The sequence below is a fragment of the Helianthus annuus genome, chromosome 11, assembly GCF_002127325.2.
Source record: "Helianthus annuus cultivar XRQ/B chromosome 11, HanXRQr2.0-SUNRISE, whole genome shotgun sequence".
NCBI lineage: Eukaryota > Viridiplantae > Streptophyta > Magnoliopsida > Asterales > Asteraceae > Helianthus > Helianthus annuus.
Genome location: NC_035443.2, coordinates 168,886,664 through 168,913,357, shown reverse-complemented (window position 1 = coordinate 168,913,357; position 26,694 = coordinate 168,886,664). Strand labels below are relative to the sequence as shown.

General features: G+C 36.2%; 2 protein-coding genes across 2 annotated transcripts; one reads left to right on the top strand and one right to left on the bottom strand.

The window, feature by feature from the left end:
• Positions 1 to 10,499: 10,499 nt before the first annotated feature.
• Positions 10,500 to 13,312, top strand: LOC110887299 (F-box protein FBW2). Its single transcript, XM_022135017.2, has 2 exons — positions 10,500 to 10,960; positions 12,640 to 13,312. Exons 1-2 carry the CDS (start codon positions 10,572 to 10,574, stop codon positions 13,136 to 13,138), a joined length of 888 nt encoding a protein of 295 aa, XP_021990709.1. The 5' UTR covers positions 10,500 to 10,571; the 3' UTR covers positions 13,139 to 13,312.
• Positions 13,313 to 16,637: 3,325 nt separating this feature from the next.
• LOC110891027 (UDP-D-apiose/UDP-D-xylose synthase 2) lies at positions 16,638 to 20,466 on the bottom strand. The gene is made up of 9 exons (XM_022138691.2): positions 20,125 to 20,466; positions 19,189 to 19,281; positions 18,971 to 19,078; positions 18,755 to 18,869; positions 18,536 to 18,669; positions 18,345 to 18,446; positions 18,161 to 18,253; positions 17,800 to 17,935; positions 16,638 to 17,056 (listed from the first exon to the last, which is right to left on the bottom strand). Exons 1-9 carry the CDS (start codon positions 20,398 to 20,400, stop codon positions 16,944 to 16,946), a joined length of 1,170 nt encoding a protein of 389 aa, XP_021994383.1. The 5' UTR covers positions 20,401 to 20,466; the 3' UTR covers positions 16,638 to 16,943.
• Between the last annotated feature and the right edge of the window lie 6,228 nt (positions 20,467 to 26,694).

Genomic DNA, 26,694 nt, shown 5'->3' with positions numbered 1-26,694 from the left:
GAACCACTCTTCGCTATTATGTACGCCTTTAATCACCACACGACAATTGAACTCAGCATTCTGCATGGATTAGAAGAAACATGTTTAATGTATGGATAATAATAATGCTGGGGGAAACATTCGAAATTATAGAAAGTGTTGATACCGTGTGTTTCTTATTTTCTCGACCATGGTTTAATATTTCTTCAACAGTCGCCAAACTTTCTGTACAGTTAGCAACAGCAGTAGTTTTCTTCATGTTTGCAGGTGTCTTTCGATATTCAGCCACAGGTTGTATAACGAAAGGTAGGATGCTTGAATATGGTTGTGTATTTATAGAGACATGATAAGTAGGCTCTTGGGATAACCTATGGCAGTTTTCATTTTAATGGAAGTTAAAAAGCAAAGATGTTACAAGATCGGAATATGAGAATGTAAAGGTGCTCACACATCTAGTTGCATTAATGATAACCAATAATAATAATTTGATGTTATGGAAGTTGAATATGAGGAGTCTATACATATATAAAACTATATTATTAAATCTATATAAATATATAAATCTATATCAGTCTATATAAATATCCCCTATATGCAGATAATATATATATATATATATATACATATATATACACGCACATATTTAGATATGCATACCAAGGGAAAACCAAGCTCATATGATCTATAACCGGTTCGAGCCACCAATGAAACTGCATATAATGGTCTCATGAATCTGAAATCATAAAAACTGAAACATTTCCAACCAATTAAATTCTGAATGGTAAAAGATAGGATGTGTAAGATGATTCAAAACTAACCGTGTGATATTACGCCAAAGTCTACTAAAACGAAGCACAATTTGAAGAGTTGAAGCAACAATAGCAGCAGCTCGTTGAGTCCCTCTCATAATCCTCTCAATTTCTATATAATCATCAACATGTGGGAGTCAATTGGTTGTAATATTGAACTAAACACTATAAGTTTTATAAAAGGTTGATGCGCAAGTGTGTAACCACCTTTTGAGGTTCCACAGTGTCGCTATACTGACCAGCCAAAATGATTGAAACAGTAGTAGGCACGAAAGTATATGACCCCCCCCCTACAAAACGACAGATGGCAACCGTGTCAAAATATGTGTTTGTGTCAATAGTAATAATTTGATGTTATGGAAGTTGAATATGAGGAGTCTATACATTTATAAATCTACATTATTAAATCTATATAAATCTATAAATCTATATCAATCTATATACATATCCCCTATATGAAGATAATATATATATATATACACGCACATATTTAGATATGCATACCAAGGTAAAACCAAGCTCTTATGATGTATAACCGGTTAGAGCCACCAATGAAACTGCAGATAATGGTCTCATGAATCTGAAATCATAAAAACAGAAACATTTCCAACCAATTAAATTCTGAATGGTAAAAGATAGAATGTGTAACATGATTCAAAACTAACCGTGTGGTATTACGCCAAAGTCAAGTAAAACGAAGCACAATTTGAAGAGTTGAAGCAACAATAACAACAGTTCCTTAAGTCCCTCTCATAATCCTCTCAATTTTCTATATAATCATCAACATGTGGGAGTCAATTGGATGTAAAATTGAACGAAACACTATAAGTTTTATAAAAGGTTGATGTGCAAGTGTGTAACCACTTCTTGAGGTTCCACGGGTCGCTATATTGACCAGCCAGAATGATTGAAACAGTAGTAGGCACGAAAGTGTATGACCCCCCCCCCCCCACAAAACGACAGATGGCAACCGTGTCCAAATATGTGTTTGTGTCAATGTGTTGAAACCAGCAACAAACAATAGTTTTTGAATCATCGTTGCTTTTTCAGCCTAAAATAGACAAATAAACCAACCATCCCATGTCTCTGAATAAAATTAAGAAAAGCTAAGAAATATCAAAGAATATGAGTTTTCAAAATTTAGTGGAAACTGAAAACACTTGCATTCCCACCACTTGTGGCACAGAAGTAGCTGTCGCGCTGTCGTTCTTGGCAGACTATGTGGATAGCTGGTTGTCAGCTGTTGTGTTTGGAACGGAGCAAACAAAAACTGGGTTTAGGGCATGCATTAGTTATTATGTTGGATTAACGGCGATAAAGGTGATAAAAGTTTCTTGGCATAATCTGGGGCAATCCAATCTCAACACATTTAGCAACATACAGAACGTTAAGGAAGCATATAAAACAAAATTTTTTAGGCATAGTTAGCAGCAATCTATATACATATCCCCTATATGCAGATAATATATATATATATATAGACGTACATATTTATATATGCATACTAAGGGCAAATCAGACTCATACAATCCAATCTCAACACATTTAGCAACCTTGAGGATCAACGATGTCGCTATATTGACCAGCCAAAATGATTGAAATAGTAGTGGGCACGAAAGTGTATGACCCCCCCCCCCACGACAGCTGGCAACCGTGCCCCAAGATGCGTTTGTGTAAATGTGTTCAAACCAGCAACAAACAATAGTTTTTGAATCATCGGTGCCTTTTCTTCCTAAAATATACAAATAAACCAATCAGCACATGTATCGGAATAAAATCAACAATCAAAAAACCAAGAAATAAAAAAGACTATGAGTTTTCAAAATTTAATGGAAGCTATAAAGACTTACATTCCTACCACCCGTGGCACATAAATAGTTGTTGCGTTGGCGTTACTGGCAGAATATGGGGATAGTTGGTCGTCGGAGGGTAGATGCATAATACTCAACGTGGTACGTATATAGCTGTTGTGTTTGGGACGGAACAAACAAAAAAATGGGTTTAGGGTATGCATCAGTTATTATGTTGGATTAACAGCGATAAAGGCGATAAAAGTTTCTTGGTAGTCCAAAAAAATTACAGTATGGCAAGTATTGTTTATTGTGTCTGATCTGATGTCGCCAAATTGTTAAACGTTTCTTTGTAAACGATGTTTCTGGTATGGTTTTTCATGCTACCGTTGCCATCCCCGACGATGACAATCTTTAAACCTCCAGGTGTCGTAACCCTTGAAAGCGTGACATAAAGCTGACCATGGCTAAACACAGGTCAGTGCTCATGAAGTGTCCATTGACACTTGTGACGTCCCACTTTCTGCAAACCATAACCGTGATGGGGCCGGTACTCCCTTCACGGAGGTCAGCAAGGACCAGTTGGTTGCCAACACCAATTCCTGATGTATTAACACTAACAGAGCTAGACATGACAGTAGATTAACAACTCTGAATATGGGCCCACAACAATAGGGAGGGTGGAGGTCATATAATAGAAATTAAGACCATTCACCTTCCTAGGAAGAAATTGGTGAATAATCAATGCAATTAAAGCCTACCGTAAATTGCCCCATTGAATGTTCATGCAATTGTGGTATGTAAAAAGCCTCATTAATCAATATCCCTAGCTAAAACCCTAAAATCTATACATAATTTATTATGAAATAATATGATATAATGAGACAATTTTAATAATATGAAGAATCATTACCTGACCACAATAATTCCTAGAATTAATATCAACTGAAGTTTCTTGAACAACCAAAGAACCAACAATGGTGTATACCCGCAACAGGAAGAAGATATACATATACTTCACCATCAGATTCATCTCATTGAAGAAGATGAATCAATAATCCCCAAACTCCAAACCCTATTTACCCAAAAATAATCAAAACAAAATAACAAAAAAACAATAACAACACTATTTGTCTTTAAAGACAACCATATTCTCAAATGTTTTGGGCTGGGATGGCCCGAAGTACTTTCTATCATGAATCAATGATGTATTTTTTAAAACTTTTGTGCCGCGTCAAATAGTATACTTTTCAAAAAATAATATTATTTTGACATAAAACGATTAAAATGTTGTATGCACTAAAAGTATATATTATGTTGGAACTCATATTCTCAAATGACTAATTTCAAGATACTAACTGAATCGTACTTCTCGTTTGAAGGTTCGTTACGAAGAACTTCAGGTGCCATCCATTGAGGCTGTAAAAGACATAACCATAATCAAGTTTTTTTTGCCAGTTTTGACACTTCACCAAGAAAATAGCGAAAGAAAATGGTCTTACCGTCCCTCCGCGGATCTAGCAGATAAAAAGGCTGCATGCTTCAACTTTAAAAGGCCGAAATCCCCAACCTAATGAATATCAGGGTAGATTTAAATCATAAGCTAAAAAACAAAACTTTGAGAAGGGTAAAAACGGAAATGATCACATGAAGTGGTAGATTAAAATGTTGTATGCACTAAAAGTTTGTATTATGTTGGAACTCATATTCTCAAATGAGTAACTTGAAGATACTAACTGAATCTTACTTCTCGTTTGAAGGTTCGTTACGAAGAACTTCAGGTGCCATCCATTGAGGCTGTAAAAGACATAACCATGATCAATATTTTTTTTGCCAGTTTTGACACTTAACCAAGAAAATAGCGAAAGAAAATGTTCTTACCGTCCCTCTCCGGATCTAGCAGATAAAAAGGCTGCATGCTTCAACTTTAAAACACCGAAGTCCCCAACCTAGTGAATATCATGGCAGATTTAAATCATAAGCTAAAAAACAAAACTTTGAGAAGGGTAAAAATGGAAATGATCACCCGAAGATTGTTGAACAACCAAATATCCAACAATGGCGTACGCTTGCAACACCAAGAAGATATACATATACTTCACCATTAGATTCATCTCATGAATAAGATGAATCAATAATCCCCAAACTTCAATCCTAGCTCACCCAAAAATAATCAAAACAAAATAATAAAAATAATAACAACAACACTATTTGCCTTTAAAGACAACCATATTCTCAAATATTTCGGGTTGGGATAACCCGAACGACTTTCTGCCATGAACCAATAATTTATTTCTTAGCAGTTTTTTTGGTGTGTGAAATAGTCTACTCTTTCAAAAATAAAATTTTTGTTAAATAAAACGATTAAAATGTTGTATGCAGTAAAAGTTTATATTATCTTGGAACTCATATTCTCAATTGACTAATTTCAAGATGCTAACTGAATCTTACAGCTCGTTTGAAGGTTCGTTACGAAGCACTTCATGTGCTATCCATTGAGGCTGCAAAAGACATAACCACAATCAATAAATTTTTTTCCCAGTTTTCACACTTCATGAAAATAGCCAAAGAGAATGTTCTTACCGTCCCTCCCCCGGATATAGCAGATAAAAAGGTTGAATGCTTCAATTTTGAAAGGCCGAAATCCCCAACCTGATCAACATCATACTATATTAGGTTGCTTCACTATTAAAACTAACAACAATTAACAAATATCAGATCATTTAAACAGTGTTACTCAGTGAAACACTACCTTCAACCTACTAATTATACATAAATAAGAGCCATAGCATTTTACAAAAAAAATAAAAGATCAATTCCATACAATGTGTTGTTACTACTGGTTTTCGAGCCTGATTTCCGTCTGAAAACCGACTAATAATTAGAAACCAAAACACCAAGGGTAAATAACCGCCTAATAATTAGAAACCAAAACACCAAGGGTAAATAAAGAAATTAGCAACCTGGTTTACGGATGTTGAACACAAAAACACCTAATCGACTAACAGATGAACAATAAACAATAAACAAAAAATCACAACGAATTAATTCATAATATCAAAACTTAAATCATCAAATCAAACCAAATATAAAACACTCAAATTAACCTAACTAATTTCATCACTACATATTCAAAAGACCAAAACAAAAATTTGAACTGAACATGTAAGATCAAACGAAATCAGAAAGTACCATTTTTAAACGAATCGCACCATCGTCAGTGGTTTAGGGTTTAGTGTCGTCACATTCAAGCGTGCATCACTGACGTCGAGTACCGCCTTCGCACACATCAGCGACTTTATTGCCTTCGGAGATTGATGCATATCGCGGTAGTGATTGAGGCAAACGGAGATTAGGGTTTCAAAAAGTCGAACTGTGAGAAAGACAGATGATGCCAAATTGGTGATTTCCCTTAAAATTCGTCGAGGAGGGGTTTGGTTGTGGAAGATGGATTCTCCATCTTCAGAGGTTGAGAGAACCCTAATTAAAAGGGATAACGGGGATGGAGGCGGATTATGATTTTGTAATATATTATTTTAATCAAATTTATTTTAAGAATTGCATTTAAAACATCATAAATTAGACTTTAAAATAGAAGATGTAACTAAATTTTAGATTATGTATAGATTTACTTATTAATTTACTGTATTCTTATCAATATAAGAATTGATACTATTATTTGAACACCTAAATAATAATTGTATAATATATAGTTAGTAACGTATCTAACTTATAATAAAAGACTCTAAATAATGCCACATGTCATTTTCTCCTTCAACCTTATAAATTTTATTTATATTTATTTAATAAATTTCTTTTAATATTAATATTAATTAATAACCAATATATAAATATCACTTATTTTTATCCTTATCTTTATCTAAAATTAATAAATAACTTCAATTTTGCAATTTAGACCCTTTGTTTTTTTACTTTTAACCCAAAGTTTTTCATTTTTTTTTGCAATTTAATCCCAACTCTTTTTTATTTTCAATTTTGGTCCACCATACTTTTCATCTTTCCAAGTTTTTCGTTTTGTTATAAAATTTGTGAGTTAACGCACCGCAACGTGCATGTGGGGTTCAACATTTTTTCGTATATTTTTTTCCCGTTTGACTGCCCCGTCGCGTCACATCTATTTTTCTGCGCTTGACAAGTTCGTCCAAAATGCGGGTCCTGGATGGACTTAGTTATTTTTTTCTATGTTTTACGTTTCGGTTTAATTTTCTCAACAACGAGCGTGCGCGATTCAAAGATTTTACATCTGCTTTGCGCTCGGCGTTATTTTTTTCCAGTTTTTATTTATTTTGTTTTTACGAGCTTTTCGGGTGTCGGTGATCACTGACAATAGTATAGTATTGCTACTACTTAACACAGTTTTATGACAACCGGTGCAACGCAGGGGCTTAATACTAGTTCAGTATATAATCATAATCATTTGATCAATTTTATGAAGTATTAAATTCATTTAAAGACTTACCTATTAAATTGATATTTAATATTTAAGGATTTTTGAATTTTCATGTATTACAAAACTCATCATAGTGACAGCTAAACAAACACCACTGACATACTATCCAGACACCATTGAATGTTATACGGTTGTATAGTCTATATGGGTCGTATGACACGGAGAAAATAACCATATGGGCCATATGAAAAATAGTCATATGGGTCATTTTGTCTAAATTCTCATCTCATTAGTGTTACATAGTGTTGAGGCGGCATTAACAATGATAACGTAGGTTTATTTATTTATTTTTTATTAACAACAATTCCTAAATTTTCTAGGATATGAACACCTCTTAAATGTATCTTTAGTAGCTTTTATGGGTGTAGACACATGATTTCGACTTTAATCTTGACAAATTGTGTTATGGCGTCACTCGAATATTCTACGACCAAGCCGTCCATAAATCATTATTCTTTTTACAAAACTGATTTTTTAAACATGCTCGAGAATGTTGATAAAGAGTTGAACCTCACATCAACAATGCATCGTTTGTAACCAAACAAAAGATTATCACTTCATTGAAATTAACTTAAATTACACATAAACATATATTATCATTAATTATTAGTTATAGTTAACACGATAGTGATCTTTCGTTTGTAAGCAATCTTAGTTTGTAACCCAACAAAATGATTCTAACTATCATGTTTCCCTTTTTAGCGTTCTAAAAATTATTTATGGTCACCTCGTTTTTATAGCATTAAAAATATTATAAAAAAGCATGTGATATTATAAGTCTTTTTAAAAGATTATAACATAATTTGTTTACCGTTGCTAAAATGTAACGTTCATCTTTTATGGGTGTGTACCTTGATTTTGACAGATTATGGGGTGTACCTTGATCTATACCAAGCCGTTCATTGACTGTGATTCTCTAAGGCTATGGCGCGTAAAAATTGTCACATATGTGTCACACCATTTCAATATGGTGTCCACATTTGGTGGACGTGGTGTTCCTATGATGGAAATGCCACGTGCCTACACCTGATTGCTCCACTCCATTAATTGAACAAACACCTCCTCCACACCAATTTTTCTGGCGAGGTGTTCCACGTTATTTACTCACGACCACCTCAACCCACACCCCATAAACCTGATTGATCCACTCCATTAATTGAACAAACACCTCCTCCACACCAATTTTTCTGGCAAGGTGTTCCACGTTATTTACTCACGACCACCTCAACCCACACCCCATAAACTTATAGCTCAACATTTTAAGAATGTTCAATGACTGGGGCACACATTGATCATCTTATCTTTTATTCTTTTATTCATCAACTTTAAGTATTTTTTTTACTAAGCCGAAAACTGATTACTTTAGACCGCATTAGTCATGACCATCCCGTAATAAATTTTTCTTTTTCTTTTTGTACAATTTGAAGAAATAAGCTTTTATGGTTTTGGTATAACAGAAATCTAATTATAACCATATTATCACATTGGAAGTTAATATTTACATATTTTCTTTACATTTTTTAAAACAAAAATATACATAAAAGAGATCTCGTTTTCATATGGTAAAAATAACCATATTTCTTTTTGGGAAAATTACCACAGTAGCAATTTGACCAGCCCAATTTCGAAAATAGCCATTTGACCGGGCATAATGGACCCTTCCATCAAAGTGAACTCCCATTTTTATGCACCTTCAATCCAACCACACGCTAGCCGCCACGTGTCCCTTCAGCCTGAACCGGCTTTATGCCGCATCGCCTGTCAGCCGAGCCGCTTCCCCTCCAAGCCAAGCCGCTTCGCCGCCTGCCCACAAGTACAAGCCATGCCGCCTAAAGTACAAGCCATGCCGCGTAAAGTACAAGCCGAGCCGCTTCAGTAGCATTTTTTAAAAAATATCAAAAAATATAAAAAAACATCAAAAAAATATCAAAAAACATCAAAAAAAATCAAAAAAAAATCAAAAAAATATCAAAATACTCTTTCTCTCCATATATTTAATAACTAGGTTGAATATTGTGAAGAATAGAATTCATTTTTATCTCTTTTCTCTTTGGTTTTTATCAATTATTAATTTAATAATTTAATATTTTATTAAATTAAATAAACTAATATTTTAATAAATTAGTTTTTGGTTAACAAGGTTAGTTTAAACCTAACCTAGTTAGTAGATCCTTTAATACATTCAAAATAACCTAGTTAGTCCAACTAGGTTAGTTTTTATAAAAGAAACCACTAACTGAGTTAGAAAACTCAGTTAGTTCAGTTAAGAAACCACTAACTGAGTCCAACTAACTGAGTCCAACTAGGTTAGTTTTTATAAAAAAAACAGATGTGTATATATACATACGAAATTATAAATAAAAAAACATGTGTAGCGGCTTGGATATTGGATGAAACGGCTTGACCATGGTGAAACGGCTTGGCCATAGGTTTAGACGGCTTGGCGGGAAGCTGAAGCGGCTCGTATCCAGGGTGTAGCGGCTTGGATGTTGGATGAAACGGCTTGAGCACAGGTTATAGCGGCTTGGGGGTAAAGCGGCTTAAATTCAGATTATAGCGGCTTGGAATGGGGTAAAGCGGCTCGGCTTGACCATGAAGCGGCTCGGCTAGGCAGTCCTCAAAGCGGCATAAATCAGGCATTCTGCGAAGCGGCTTGGCTTGGGGGGGAAGCGGCTCGGCTGACAGGCGATGCGGCATAAAGCCGGTTCAGGCTGAAGGGACACGTGGCGACTAGCGTGTGGTTGGATTGAAGGTGCATAAAAATGGGAGTTCACTTTGATGGGAGGGTCCATTATGCCCGGTCAAATGGCTATTTTCGAAATTGGGCTGGTCAAACGGCTACTTTGGTAATTTTCCCTTTCTTTTTTACTATGAAATTATAGTATGTAACTATTATCATGAGAATACAAAAACCATTCCGCGTGAAAAAGTGATGCGGAAGTCACAACCATGCCGGATCACCTCCCCGGAGGTAACGTTGTGTCTGGCCTGGGGGAGGGTGCGGGAGGATTTCTACAGGTGTTGTATTCTTGTTAATGATGATGTGGGTGTGGTTTAGAGATTTGTTTTTTTTTCTTTTTATTTATTAGATTTGTTTTATAATAAAGGGTCTGTGCATGTCTCACACCATCCTTTCACGGCCCGTCTCACTCCTCCTGTTTTTAAACTATGTCACTTTTCTAACGTGTGCTGACGTGACGTTCACATGTCGCACAACGTCCTCTTTCCAAGCCTCTCTCACTCCGTATAGTCTGATATTAAAAAAAAATAATCAAGATTTTAACCTCTCCCTATCCGTATAATCTCATATTAAAAAAAAATAATCAAGAATTTTAACCACATATCAAAATTCTCGTTTATCATTGGCGTCTCTTTAATTATTACCAGCCGTCAGATCACTCACCTGCCACGTGTCAAAAACCCATTACACACACTCTCTCTCTGTGTGCAGTATACCAAAATCACTGACCAGCCCATCACACACACTCACACTGTCACACACAGTGCAGCAGAGAAACAAAAATGAGCAAGAAAATGGTACTACTGTCACCACCCACCAACAAAACGACGTCGTCATCATCACCACCACCGGCGGCGGCGGTGGTGGCAGAACAACAGTGGCGGAGTTGGGAGCAACTAAACCCAGAAATCCTGTCACTCATATTTGGAAAAGTAACACCCACAGAAGAAATGATGAGGAGGGTGCCATTGGTCTGCAAAGGTTGGAACGAGGTTGTTGGAGGACCGTACTGCTGGTCCGAGGTTGATGTCCAGTCGTGGTGTCGGCGCCGCAATGATAGTCATGCGGTGGACCGGGTGGTGAGAGGGTTGTTGAGAAGGAGTAAGTTTATGGTTCAACGGTTGTGTGTTTATAGGATGGGAGAGTCTGGCTTCTTCTTTGTATCTCACTGGTAAGATTATTATAATTATTAATTTATTATATTATTATTGTTGTTGTTTGTGTTTAAAATGTGGGTTGTTTTCGTTTAGAATATATCTGGTTTTTGTTAAAATGTGGGTTGTTTTTGTTTAGAATAAATCTGGTTTTTGTGATTTTTGTTTGATGATGATGACGATCATGATTTATAATAATAATAATAATATTAACTTATAGTAATAATAAAAATATTAATATTATAGGATTTATTGTTATTGTTCTTGCTTCTCATCTGATTTTTGTGATTTTTGTTCTAGATTTATGGGTTACTTGCACCTCAAGAATGTAAATAAACATGTTTTTTTTTTTGGCTTTTAACATCTCTGATTTTTGTGATTTTCTGTTCTTGTTTTGATGATGATGATGATCATTGATGATGATTTATAATAATGATAATATTATTTAAGGTAATAATAAAAATAGTAATATTATTACTATTGATATTATTGTTGTTGTTGCTTGGAATCCCATCTGATTTTTTTTCTTGGCTTGAAACCATGGTGAGTTTGTTTTGGATGATCATGTTCCTTCCATAGATGAAGGTTAATGGTTAGCTTGCACCTCAAGAATGTGAATAAACATTTTTTTTGGCTTTTACAATTATTATATTATGTGTTTGAATTGTACTCTGATTTTTGTGATTTCTGTTCTTGGTTTGATAATGATGATGATAATAATAATATTTATTTATTTATTTGTTATTATAATTAATCATTTATAAGTTACAGAATTTCTTTACTATTTTTATAAAAAAAGTGAAACTAGTACATGAGGTTATGCTATATGATTTTACATGTGAATACAAATCAACCTTATGAGTAGTCTACTTTGTAATTATATTTGCTAAAGTAGAAACTAAAGTTGAGCATATGTAAGTTGCAAGTTTCATGTTTATATGGTAACTTTACATCATCTTACTTAATAATACCATTTGTTTTAGGCTAAGGTAATTAATTATTTAGAGGTGATAAATTCTGCTTACAAGTCTTGTTGTGATGTTTTGCACTAGAGAAAAATGCCAAGATAGTCTTGTGGTTTGCCCATTTTCATTTTTAGTCCCTAACTTTCTAAAATTACAGCTATAGTCTCTAACTTTTGCAACTATAGCTATAATTTTAAAAATTTAGGGACTAAAGGTGAAAAATTGACAAACCACAGGAACTATCCGGACACTTTTCTCTTTGCACTACTACAAAATACTAAGTTTATTGATTACTATATGCATTTCTTGCAATTTCATACTCACTCTTAGGCCTGGTTTAGCGGGCTCAGGCCCACATTCGTCAAGCCCATTGGGCTTGGCCAAACTCTTTCTCAGGAGCCAGGGCATAACAGGAGAGCATTTAGAACTTTGAAATTTTGCTAGAAATAAAAACATTGTTAAATTAAAAAAAAAATGGCATTCTAAATGGATGATAGTGTTGCAAGCTTCATGCAACATTATTGTATAAACTTGTGACAAAAAAATTGGCATTCTAAACGGGTCGGGCCAAGTTAGACCAACTTTTAAACGGGTTGGGCTAGGTTAGAATGACTTAAAACGTGTCGGGCTGGGTTAGACCGACTTGTCCAACACCTTTTTTATAGTTTAATAAAGAACATAGTTCAATTAATAATATGATATTTTTCCTGTTAATTGTATGTCTATTTCAGTGGGAGTTTCCTAAAAGTGCTACAAATGCCCATGACTGATATCACTGACCAAATGGTATTGAAACACATAAAACCACTACCAAATCTCACACTCTTGGATATCAGCCACTGCCTCAAGATCACAAGCACCGGCCTCGAAGCATTCGGTAACAACTGCACGTCTTTACTCCACTTGAAACGAAACATGCCTCCACTCGATGCAGGCTTGCTACCTGCTGACGATTCTGAAGCCACCACCATTGCTCACACCATGCCACGCCTGCAGCAGATCGAGCTTTGTTTTGGTCGGTTTGGTGACTCGGGCCTGTCGGAAATCCTCACTAAATGTAAAGCAATAACTCATCTTGACATTCAAGGGAGTTGGAATGTGGAGTTGAATGGTGATCTTGCTGAGATGTGTGAAAGGATCCTGTGGTTTCAGAACCCGTGGACCGTTTGTGATGGGCGGTTTTCGGATGGGAGCGAATGTAGCGAGGTTGATTTTACGGATTCGGAGTAGATTTTGGCTGGTTGAACTTCTTCAAGCAGGAAATTTAGAAAAAAAGTGAGTATAGTCATAGATATATGATATTATGATTCTAGACATATGAATATGTTGGTTTGGTTGATATTAACCTTTTTAATTCTGTTGTTTATGGTACTTTAGATCATCATCATCAAGATTTTATATTGATTCACAATGTCATACATTCACATATTGTTATCAGATATTATATTTTGGTAGAACAAGTATTTAAAGCATGTTTTTTTGTTCATGTTGAGAAAATGAAATTGTTTTCGAAATACATATATATTCCACAGGAACTTTTTTTTTTTTTTTTTGTAATAATAGATAGAATATAGTTTAAAAATGTAATGATAATCTTAGGACAGTTTTAAGAAAATTTCTTTGATTGTGAATTGTGCTAAAAGTATTATCTTAATACCTTTTTTATATGTTTATTGTAAGAATAAGAATATGTTAATTTCATGAGGTGCGTACAGAAGTAAGAACTTAACAACTTTTATTTTAGTAGCCCACCCCTTTAGGGGCTCCTAAACGTACCCCCATTTTCTTGAATTTTACTAAACGTACCTCCTCCTTGAAATTTCAAATTAATACAATTTAATCCTTTTTGTTTTTTTTTGTCATTTTGTAATCCCTTTATTGTTAGTTTTTTTTAAATGTTTTTTTTCGAAAATGTTTTGTCTTCACTTTACTATAGTTATTTCTTTAGGAAAGTGTTTTTTTTTTTTTTTTTTGAAATTCCAACACAAGTATTGCTATCCTAACGAACCGATTCGATACCACTCGAACAATAGCGGTACCGGTAACAATATTAACTTATATGGTTTCGGTTTCGGTTTCAATGAATTGATACCGTATCAAACCTAACCGATACCGGCCAAACAATATCGTACTCAAGGTATATGTATTCATTTTTATGGTTTCCAATTTCGATAACTTCATTTTCGTTTGATGTTAAACCCAACCTTGTTGTGGTGTTGGCCCTTTATTTTATGCAATGCACAACAGGTACTCGGGTAGCTTATAATTACCAAATCATGGTTATGCATTTTATACAAATTATTTTGCTGTATGGTTTTCCCTTTTAGCAGTGAGTTAGATGAGGCGTTCGAATTTTGTGTTTGAATACAAGTTTAGAATTTCGATTTAGTATTGTTAAAACTTGAAGTTTAAGGTTAATGAAACTATTATCGAAAAGAAAGCCATTAACTTTCGAGTGTTTAATAATGTTTATATATATTTATTTTGATTTGATTTCGTACTTTATGATGTTCTTGACTCGACCATACAGAAAATAATTTGAATCCTTTTTCTTTTAAAATAAAACTAATTATAAAAAAAATTAAGAATTTTTAGAAGGATGAAATTTGAAAACTTTTAAACTTATTTTTAAAGGGGGAAATATGACAAGTAACAAATAGGGGTATATTCAATTTAGCCCACCCCTTTAGTTATTGTAGGCTTAATAAGTTGGATACTCGTTTTTAAGAATTATAAACTGTTTTTAATAATAAAAAATCTACCTGTTTGGTCAATTAAACAAACAATTAGGATGTGGTAACAAACTCTGAATAAAGTTTCATCAAACTGAATCGGTTATAATAAAATATATATATAGCTTTTTATGAAAAAAATATATATATATATATGATTTTACAAAAAAAAAAAAATGAGAATGATAGTTGCATTTTAACACAATTCTTTTACTTGAATGTAAGTTAATGTTTATGGTCGGGTATTCTTGATATGAACTAAAATTCACCATGTACTAATATCACATGTTCAATGCTGTATTCAAGATTTTTTTCCACTTCGATCTCTTCTTCGGTGTAAAATTTTTTCACAAACAAATGTTAAATTTTCAGGTCGATTCGAGGCTAGGAACATAATAAATTCAATATTATAATAAATACTATTTTCAAGCATCAAGATATCATGTAGTGACGATTAATGGGTTGCTTAGAACTGTTACTTCAAAATTTCGTTTTAAGTCTTTTTTTGATGGAGATTACTATAATTAAAATTGTTATTTAGACCATTTGCTAATCAACTATGAAATAAATTAAACCACTCAAATACATTCAATTTGTGATTTTAAAAAAGTTAATTAAAGGGTCATGGTGCAATGCATGCTTTGTTTTTATTAACACTAGTTTTAATCTGGTTTAAAAAAAACGAGTCTTCAAACTAAAACATGGGATCCCTTTGTTGTTAAACAAGGGTATTTACCATCATACTAGCTTTGCATCTAATACCATGGGGTCTAACTAATATTTTTATGGAATCCTTGAAAAAATTAACATAGCGATTCCACTAAATTTTGAAAAAAACATTGAGGTCTAGGGCTCTGACCCGCACTATGTGGGTCTACCCCTGCACATGGCCGGTCAAGCTATCCAGCTAATGTGATTCATCAAAGAACCTGGACATGACGAGAATACTCGAAACTCAAAATATTTGGGACGTCTATTTAGGTATAGAATTAATTTAAAAAAATCGTAGGTTTAAGACGGGTATGGTATTAGATACACCCGCTCAATTACCCGAACTCGAATTAGTAAACTACAGAGTACAGATCTCTTAGAAGTTTAATTGAAAAAATTAACATTGAGGCCAGTACACCAATATTTGAGGGTATACTCGCCAATCCAATGGGTAATGAGCAACATGCCAACAAGTAAACGACAAGTATGAACCGTAACTTCACAATCAGATGTAAGATTAAAATTATCAATACCGCCTAATTCTCACTCTGATCTTAAAATCTTAAAATTTGCATTTTCTTTGATTTGATTAGTGTGTGCTTGGTCGATGTGTAGTCCTGTTGGGTATCGAGATACCATGTTATACTTTTCTTCTTCTTCTTCTTTTTGTACCTTTTAATATGGTTTTATGATTTTGATATAAGGGATAGTCACATTTGATCACATATATGTCATAATGTCTATTTTTTTCATATTGTTTTCGAAATATTTAATCTTTAAACGTGTTTATCTTTTTTTTATCTTTCAACCAGTGACTTCTGATCATAACTTTTATAACAGTTTAGTCCTCTAGCTTCTTTTTATAACATCTTTATTTCCATAAAATTTATTTGCTTTAAACATCTTTTAGAAAAGTTATAACATCTTTATTTCCAATAATTTTATTTGGTTTTTAGATTTGATTTTGAGTGATAAAATTTATTTGGTTTTTAGATTTGATTTTGAGTGAAAATATGGCATCTCCTATTGATTTGTAGTTTATACAAACCTTTCAAGTTTCAACCATCAAATCAATATCTTTTTTATTATTTTTATGATTTTTTAATTATTATTAAGGAAAAAATAAAGATAATATTTCTCGAAATTTAATTTCTTTCTGAAATCTTTTATACTTTGATCTTTAAGTGAATCAATTCTTTCAACATGTATCCATGACCATCCATAAACAAAACCCATCATTTTCTTCATTAAACGCTTCATAATAGTTCATATGACCAAGTTACCAATGCCATAACCAATTTCTTGACATTCATACCATAAATTACACATACAACAATAATTTATTAAAATGCTGCCGAGCTAGCGAAAGATAACAAACGAAAAGCAAAACCGAGCTCGAAAGCCAATTCTTTGGTGGTGGAAAACTCATGATAAAAGGAGACTCCCTTTTTATTGCTACACATTACAGGTGCAAGTCTCCTAGCAACTATCAAGTATCAACTACTTTTAGACATGGAAACACAAACAACAAAATGAACCAATATTGCACATACAGCTTTAAAACATTCAAAAGGAACCTTGTTTTCACACTTTCAACTGGCTACTGGTTTTGCAATGGATTGCCTGACCGCTTCAGCGTATGTGCGGTGTTGGTATGTTAGTGTGGATTCTAGCAAGTCCCATAGTGATGTCTTTGGATTCCACCCTGCACTCCAAAACATATATTAGTTAAAACAAAAAAAAAAACAATGATTTGATCTCTCAGGGTTGATTTGGGTTGTGTTTTTCGGTCAACACAAGAAGTTTAGCAAAAAGGGGATTTACTTAATGGGTTGATAGTCGCCCAGCATCTTATTTTTAAGAGTAAGCAGACGCTGTCCTTTAACTAACAAAATTACACTGGATGTCCTTTAGGTTATCAGACGATGTCCTATTGCCCTAACCAAGTTTGTCTTTTATGTTAACTCTTAACGTGCCACTCGCATGAGGGCATAATGGTCATTTTCACTTATTTTGTTGTTAATATATATTATTATTTTATTTAATTTTGTTTCGTTTATTAAGTGAAAATGACCATTACCCTCATGTGAGTGACACGTTTCAAGAGTTGATATAAAAAAAGTTAACTAGGTTAGCGCAAAAGGACATCACTTGATGAGAAACAGTAACATAAAGGACATCCAGTGTAATGTAATTTCGTTCGTTAAAGGATAACTGCAATTTAGCTATAAGTTAAAGGACGTAAAATGCAATTTACCCTATTTTTAATAAATAAATTAATAAAACCTCCTAAATCATTTCGTTTAAATTACTAAAAATTATGAAAGTTTTATTAAAAAATCAAAATGGACCAAAAATGCAATTGCTTTTTACCAAACCCTTCATACTACTAATAATACCGATTCATGGACCATCACTTTAGAAATAAGGATATGGTGGGCATAGTACCTAATTGTTTGTTTATGATGGTCATGTCTGGAATTCTCTTGTCACTGTCATCATAACCTTCGCCGTAAAATTCTTTGGAACTTACGTCAATGGTTGGAGTCTCTATCGAATCTTCTCCACTTACCTTTGCATATACCTGTGATATGAGACTCGTTTTTTAGCAAACTTCCATTCCCTATAGCTTTGTGATCAACAATAGTGATGACAATGAGCCGGGTTTTGGTAATGCCGATCCGATACAGTACCCATCAGAGACCCGTTACTCATTTTACCCATAACCCATAGGTAGGCGGGTATACATGCTTACCCGAAGCCTGATCTTCAACTACCCTCAAAAATAGGATTGAAAAAATGATATTACCTTGGTCATCATTTCAGCAAGCTGTCTAACGGTAACTTCGTTGTTAGGGTTACCCACATTGAAGATGTGACCATTAGCTCTAGCGGGATTTTCCTGAAAAATATACCAGCAGTCGTCAATTAGATATATATTAATTAAGAAAATATTTAAAAAAAAAGAAGAGGAAAGCAAGGATGTAACATACAATCATCAAATGAACAGCTTCAATAGCATCCTTAATATAGACAAAAGTTCTCTGTGATTCACCACCATCCACAAGCTTCAGAGGTTCACGCCTGAGTAGATTCTGAAAGGATTGTCGGGGAAAACATATTTAAATAGTTCAGATTTTGTGATAACTTTAAAGTTTAAACATAAAGCTGAAATTGAACATACATTGCTAAAGCAAGCAAGAACCCTCGGAACACCTTCACTAGGACCATCGATCCCCGGAATGAAATCCATTCTCGGGCCAATCCAGTTGAAAGGCCTTACGATGGTGAACTCTAGACCGTTCTCCGCACCCTCGGCTGCAATGAAAACTAAACTGATGAGAGCATGCCACATTGGAAATTATCATATTATCACTAACAAGTCAAGAACAAGTGTGGTCACCGTAGATGAGCCTCTCAATTAACTGTTTCGCACATGCGTAAGACCACCTTTGTTTCTCAATTGAACCAAAAATGCAAGGGGAAGTATCTTCTTTAAGAATGTAATAAGCAGGATCCTGTAAATGGTTATATAATACAAGAAAAATATACTTGATAAGTAGCTATGATTGAAAATATGAATCACACCCACAAACTCGGTAGTTATTTGAATCCTTACCTGTCGAAGGGGGCTATCAGGTGGAAGAAAGCTACCGATAGTTTTCCCATACACTTCACAAGTGGAAAAGTGAATGAGACGCTTGTTATTCTCCGAGCAGTACTTAACCTAAAATGCGAAGAAGATACAAATTATAAATCACAATATTGCTTCATATATTCGAAGCTCAAAAGCAGTAGAATAGTTTGTTGAAATAGCCATATAAATGTAAAGCATACCACGGGGAGCGCATCGATGAAATTGCTGTAAATCGTGTCAAGAGGACGGGTATTGTAATCCGCTGGTGTGCAGATCGCAGCTAGGTTTACCGTCTAGATATCAAAACAAACAAGATAAATCAAATTGCACAAAAATAATCAATCGTTGAGACAGGTACACGTAATCAATAACTAATCTCAGCAATTAGCCAACGGTCATTCGATCAATAACAATTTCTATATTATCTCCCTAGTTCAAGCTACATGCATGGAACAATCAAACTATTTCACTGGATAACGTTTTAAACACTCGAAACTTAAAATAACTTCACATCAAACCTATTCACACTCTCAAATCGATAAATAAGCAATCAAATATGAAAAATGCAGATCCAAAACAATTGATAACACAAAACACAAACACAAACAGTGAAACTAATTAAAATTAGACAAATCTGGCAATAACATTTTCTCTACTATTTCACTACTTTAACCTTCAAGCATGAAACAACCAATGTATTTCACCGGATTTGACTATCAAACACCTGAAACATTAATTAACTTCACAGAAACTAATTCACACTCTCAAATACGAAGATACAGATCCAAAACACAAATACAGAAGCTGAAACATAATATATTTCACCGGATCAAAGTATTAAACACTCGAAACCTAAATTAACTTCACGTAAACCAGTTCACACTCTCAAATAACGAAATAAGCATGCAGATCTAAAACGATTAACAGCACAAAACACATATACAGAAGCTGAAACAGAATATCTCACCGAATTAAAGTATTAAACACTTCTAAACTTACAATAACTTCACAGAAGCCAATTCACACTCTCAAACACAGAAATACTCAATCAAAACGATTAACATCACAATACACAAACAAAAACAGTTCAACAAACTTAAACTAACCAAATCTATCAACATAATCACAAACATTACCAGATCGGAGCATTTAATAAGTCCTTCGAGCCTCGAATCGTTCTTAATATTAATCCGGTGGAACTGAATGCGTCCTGACCACGGAACAGAGTCCGGTTCGAGAAGATGCTTGATCTTATCACTATAAACATCAACTGCTAGCACAGTGTGATTCGTTTCTGGCATCAGTTTCTCGCACAAATGTGAGCCGATGAATCCTCCGGCGCCGATCATGCAAATTGTTAACGGATTGATCGGATTTCCGTCCAGATCTAGCCGCGGTGGTGATGACGTCATCCTGTATCTAACGAGTGTGTGTGTGTGTGTGTTGATATTCAATTTGAGTGTCAACTGGATTTGAGCGGATATTTATGGTGTTTTGGGGGAGCAGAGGGATGTGTTTATATAGCAGTGAGAATGAAGGAGGAGAAGATGTGAAGTGGGCCACATTGATTTTTCCTTTTCTTTTTTTTTTGGTTACTTTTTTATTTATTATGTGAGTGTGAAAAATGTTTTTACGTTTTAATCCAGATTCTTGCACGTATAGGAATAATTTGTTGTTTTGTACACCTGTGTCGTCACGTCGATGTTTGTGACAGGTGTAACTCTTGCGTCGATGTGGTAACCGTATAGTAAATGTGTAAATCATGTGAGTTGACAGATTGAATTCTTAAACGCTAAGGGTATAAGGAGTGGTTAAACAGTTTAGAGTGGCAAAACGTTGAACCGACCAATCAGAGCGTGCCATGTCAATTTGGCAAAAGTGTTTAAACTTTGGTGAAAAATATTGGCAATGGTTTAAACACTTGGTGAAGTGGTAAACTATTTTTTTAAAAAAAAAGGAAAAAGGTGTGATTGGTTGACCGGGCAGGGAAGCGAGCAAATAGTCTCCAACATACGACGATGCGGCCAACACCGCATCTCGCGTATTTCTTGATCACAAGTAGGAGACGCGGTAACTTCAGACGTTACCACATGCAGCGATGCGGCTCGCACCGCACCCTGCATATCCAGCAAGTGGACTGACACGCCAGGCAAGTGGCTGACACCAAGTGGCGCCGGCGACAGTCCCCTGTCAGAGCTATTAAAGCAATGGGCTGACGTGGCGTAACCCCCACGGCCGGCGAGACTGACACACCTGCAACGGTGCAGCTCGTCGTCAGCCCATCCATCAATCTCCTCCTTCACTCCTCGGCTATAAATACCAACCCCAAACCAGGTTTGAGGTATCTCTACACAACTCTCTCACTACTACTATAATCTTACTTTGCTTCCCAAGCAAACTACTGATTCTCACGCCGGAGAGTGGTAACAAGGAGCACCCCCCACCCCATCCTCCTTGTTACGAGTCACGGCTTGTTTCCTTGTGCAGGAGATCATCCACCGGTGACCCAGCCAGCGATCTCCGAGAGGAAGGGATTAACCCTTCTTGACGAGACCAGTGTGTTAACCCTGCCCGGTTAACCATTGTTTCATCATTGGCGCCCACCGTGGGTATATTTTTTATATACCCTAAAAAATAGGTAGAAATATATCTATCTATGCTATAAAGGGATATATTACCTTTTCCGCATCACTCACGAGCACACGTGAAATATGCGGAAGTGACACACATGAACCCATTCAGATGTGTCAGATGCTCAGAACCAGTATTGTTCTTTGGACTGAACCGCATCTCAGGAACAGGCAAAGCGCATTGCCTTCCTTTTCTTCAAGCTTCAAATCCCTCCTGACCGGTTCACAACCACAGAGGGTGCATGAACAACTTCTTCAGAAGAAAGAAGGAACGGAATCTACGCGCCCGCACATCAGCAGCCCTGACTCCTGAACCTTCAAGAGTTACGTCCGTGCAACAAGCACACTTTGAGCGAATATGGGACTGCAACATTGCAGACACCCATGACGAGCTACAGACATAACCATAGCTTCCGCAGAGTGGTTGCTACGGAAACGCAAAGCTCACTCCACATCACCGAACGAGGCTACCTCGTTGTAAACTCGGTATTGGAGCGTGAAGGTAAGCGGCCCCAGAAAGAACGCAGATACGTGCTCTAAACAAGCACTTATCAAGCAGCAAGTGTCCGAACAGCGGTAACAAGTCTGCCTATGACTTTGTTTACCTGCCAACGGACCGCGGTAACAAGTCCGCTTAGGACTTTGTTTACCTACCAATGGATCGCTTGGAATAAACAACGATGGGCATCCCCTTGCCTATGACCATGTTTATTTACCCATAGTCTAGATCCACATTGTTCGACCAAACACGGCCAACAATGACGCAACGAAGTAACCGCAAAGAACGTACGGTTACTTGAGAGCTATCAAGATGAACACGAACACCCAACAAAAAAGGGATGGTCATCTCATCATAGGATGCTGAACATAGAACTTGAGCAAAGTTCTAACACAACATCCAAAACCTTCAAACCTGACCGCAACGGTTGGTTTACAAGTTTTTCTTTTCTTCTTCGTGCACCATTCTGGCAAATGGTTCGAAGAAGAAACCACCTCCAAGAGGTTCGAAACATGTGCAAACCTTCGAACCACCATCAAAAAGGTTGGTTCGAAGTTTGTGCAGCATTACTATGAAGGTCCCTAACAGGCCTTCAACACAACAACAGGTGGCAACCCACCTGATGACATGCAACGGCTGAGAATTTCGCATCAAGCGAAATCCCTTCACCGGTACGGAAGAGGCATAGCCGGATTTTTTACCAGATCACCAGGTTGATCTGGCCTAAAATTTTCTCCAAACTGCCACACTACCTTCCTACACTATAAGTCCAGTACTCCTCCCACGTGCAACTTGCACAAGGGAGCAACACTAGACTGGGGGGACTTGAAGGGGTATGGTCCCAAAACGACCATTACCCGCATCAAACAAACCCCTACCAGTAAGCAAACCGCACCCATGCGGTCACATCCTTCGAACCCATTCGGTTCGAAGATGAATAGCTTGACCCAAGTACGAAAGAAGATGAACATGTCGATGCGGCTGGCACCGCATCATATGGCCATTTTCGTCACGACAAGGGAAGCGAGCAAATAGTCTCCAACATACGATGATGCGGCCAACACCGCATCTCGCGTATTTCTTGATCACAAGTAGGAGACGCGGTAACTTCAGACGTTACCACATGCAGCGATGCGGCTCGCACCGCACCCTGCATATCCAGCAAGTGGACTGACACGCCAGGCAAGTGGCTGACACCAAGTGGCGCCGGCGACAGTCCCCTGTCAGAGCTATTAAAGCAATGGGCTGACGTGGCGTAACCCCCACGGCCGGCGAGACTGACACACCTGCAACGGTGCAGCTCGTCGTCAGCCCATCCATCAATCTCCTCCTTCACTCCTCGGCTATAAATACCGACCCCAAACCAGGTTTGAGGTATCTCTACACAACTCTCTCACTACTACTATAATCTTACTTTGCTTCCCAAGCAAACTACTGATTCTCACGCCGGAGAGTGGTTACAAGGAGCACCCCCCACCCCATCCTCCTTGTTACGAGTCACGGCTTGTTTCCTTGTGCAGGAGATCATCCACCGGTGACCCAGCCAGCGATCTCCGAGAGGAAGGGATTAACCCTTCTTGACGAGACCAGTGTGTTAACCCTGCCCGGTTAACCATTGTTTCATCATTAAACGACCATTACCCGCATCAAACAAACCCCTACCAGTAAGCAAACCGCACCCATGCGGTCACATCCTTCGAACCCATTCGGTTCGAAGATGAATAGCTTGACCCAAGTACGAAAGAAGATGAACATGTCGATGCGGCTGGCACCGCATCATATGGCCATTTTCGTCACGACAAGGGAAGCGAGCAAATAGTCTCCAACATACGACGATGCGGCCAACACCGCATCTCGCGTATTTCTTGATCACAAGTAGGAGACGCGGTAACTTCAGACGTTACCACATGCAGCGATGCGGCTCGCACCGCACCCTGCATATCCAGCAAGTGGACTGACACGCCAGGCAAGTGGCTGACACCAAGTGGCGCCGGCGACAGTCCCCTGTCAGAGCTATTAAAGCAATGGGCTGACGTGGCGTAACCCTCACGGCCGGCGAGACTGACACACCTGCAACGGTGCAGCTCGTCGTCAGCCCATCCATCAATCTCCTCCTTCACTCCTCGGCTATAAATACCAACCCCAAACCAGGTTTGAGGTATCTCTACACAACTCTCTCACTACTACTATAATCTTACTTTGCTTCCCAAGCAAACTACTGATTCTCACGCCGGAGAGTGGTAACAAGGAGCACCCCCCACCCCATCCTCCTTGTTACGAGTCACGGCTTGTTTCCTTGTGCAGGAGATCATCCACCGGTGACCCAGCCAGCGATCTCCGAGAGGAAGGGATTAACCCTTCTTGACGAGACCAGTGTGTTAACCCTGCCCGGTTAACCATTGTTTCATCAATACTGTTGTTGTATGTCACAACGAACATGTTTTCTTTTTTGTAAATCATGATTGCTTTTGGGTTACAAGTTAACACTTTTGTTAAATATTTTTGCTCATAGCTTTATAGCCTAGTGTCATATTGAGGGTGGGGTAAGTCTTAGAGACCAATGTGTCATGTGTTCGATTCCTGAATTAGTGTATATGCATTATGACTAGTGAAGATGGATTTGAACGAACGATTTCGCTCATAGCACAATGATATTCCAATGCTTCGTCAGTGATCCAAATTTGCTGTAAAAAAGAAAAGTTAAATATTCTTAAAATTCCGCTACTTTGCCTTGATTGGTATTCTAATTTTAATCATTTATATTCAAACATAGTTTAGACATTTAATATTCTTCTAATTGGAATCATGAAAAGTAGTTGTTATATAGGGTAGACCAATGGGGTGGTGGTCCATTGGCAAAGATAATACCTTTAAACACCTTGAAAGAGAAAGATCTTCTGTTCAAGTCACACAAACAAGAGAAATAAAAAGAAATTTGTTGTTCAAAAAAGATATACAGAGCAGACCAAATTAAAGTAGAAAACTGTTAGAAGCGTATAGACATGTACATGTATTATTCTAACTATGATAACACTTATTTATGTATCCCTTAGCTAACTGACATCAGTTCCACAAACATTTTTAAAAGCAACATTAGTGTAATTTGTCATGGTGAATAAATTACAAAAGTTTAATGGTATATAGTTGTTTCAGATTAAAAAAAATTAGTGTAATAATATTGTGTCCGCTATACATATAACAATAATTATTTTTGTAACTTTTTTAAAACGTTATTTTAGCAATATAAAGACAAAATTATAAAATGGATGATAGCGTCTCATTTGTCTGTGTGTGGCTGTTTAATTGTTTGGATACGAGCTGTCTGCGCCTCGCACCCATGTAGTCACGTGGGTGGCTGTCGCTATCCGCATCTCAAGAATCTTCATTTGCTTACCAAATGACAGTCATTTATAGTTCAAGCTGGTTATGGAAATAAAGGAAAGACTACTTATTGAATGTTCTTAAGTTTGATTCTTGATCCATTCGGGTTTTGTTGGCTCTGCATTGGCGTACCCTCGGACGGGTGCAGGGTCGGGTTTTCCCAGAACTGGTGGCATGGTGGGCTAGGGGCTCTGTGCGTGCAGGTTGGGCTATCGCGGGCTACCTTTCGGCCAATGGGTGCCGCGTACGGAGTACCCGGCGATTCTTTTGTTGGACGTTCAAAAAAAATGACAGTCATCATTTTGGGTTGTTATGCAAAAAGTGGCACGGCACGTCATGGTGGGTTATATCACTAGAGCGCGTAATCATAAAGCCTCTACCCATCATTACATAATTATTAATTTTCATTTTTATTTGAATCTTTCTTCCTTGACGCCGCTATTTGTGCAAACCTAAACAAACTCACTATTTATATACATATATATATATTTTTAATTAATATATTGAATATGTATATTTAAATAATAATAATGAGTTAAATATAAGTTTTAAAAAATAATACTTACAATTAATATATATTAATTAATTAATAATAAACGAATTGAGTTTGAGTTTGTAAAACTACCCACAAGTCGGGTCAGAGCTTTAGAAATAAAGCTCAAACCAAGCTAAGCTCGATCATAAACTTCCATAAGAACGAGCTCGACTCGTTAAAAGTGTTGTAAACTTCTATTTTCTTACGATAATTGTTAAGACCAAATCTAGAGAGTCAAATTATAAATCCACGTTACTAACATAGCTTTCTGAACAAATTTCACATCGACCAACTTAACCATGAATAATAGATATGTGGAGTGGAGAGTTCAAATGAAAAGAATTTTTTTGTAAGAAGAAAAAAGAAGAAGTTTCAACCAATAAGAATGCTTCATTTTACTTCATTTAATATTTGCATTTAATTTTAATATAATGATATATTGGTAAACTTGCATAAATCATTAATTTGTATTCTTCCCCTTTAATAACTAACTAAATTAAATTTGTAACTCCTTTTCAAAATATATACTTTTTCCAAATTAAAAAAATAACTTAATTTAAAGTATAGAATAAATTACTAGTTGTGTATGATAAATTACGAGTTGTGTAGGATATATTTCGAGGTGTGTAGGATAAATTTCGACTGTGTAGGATAAAATTCT

Coding starts and splice junctions, on each gene's coding strand:
- LOC110887299 (XM_022135017.2), top strand. CDS start 10,572: ATGAGCAAGAAAATGGTACTACTGTCACCACCCACCAACAAAACGACG. Junction 10,961..12,639: donor TTCTTCTTTGTATCTCACTG/GTAAGATTATTA, acceptor TGTCTATTTCAG/TGGGAGTTTCCTAAAAGTGC.
- LOC110891027 (XM_022138691.2), bottom strand. CDS start 20,400: ATGACGTCATCACCACCGCGGCTAGATCTGGACGGAAATCCGATCAAT. Junction 19,282..20,124: donor TTATTAAATGCTCCGATCTG/GTAATGTTTGTG, acceptor TTTGATATCTAG/ACGGTAAACCTAGCTGCGAT. Junction 18,254..18,344: donor AAGCTGTTCATTTGATGATT/GTATGTTACATC, acceptor TATATTTTTCAG/GAAAATCCCGCTAGAGCTAA.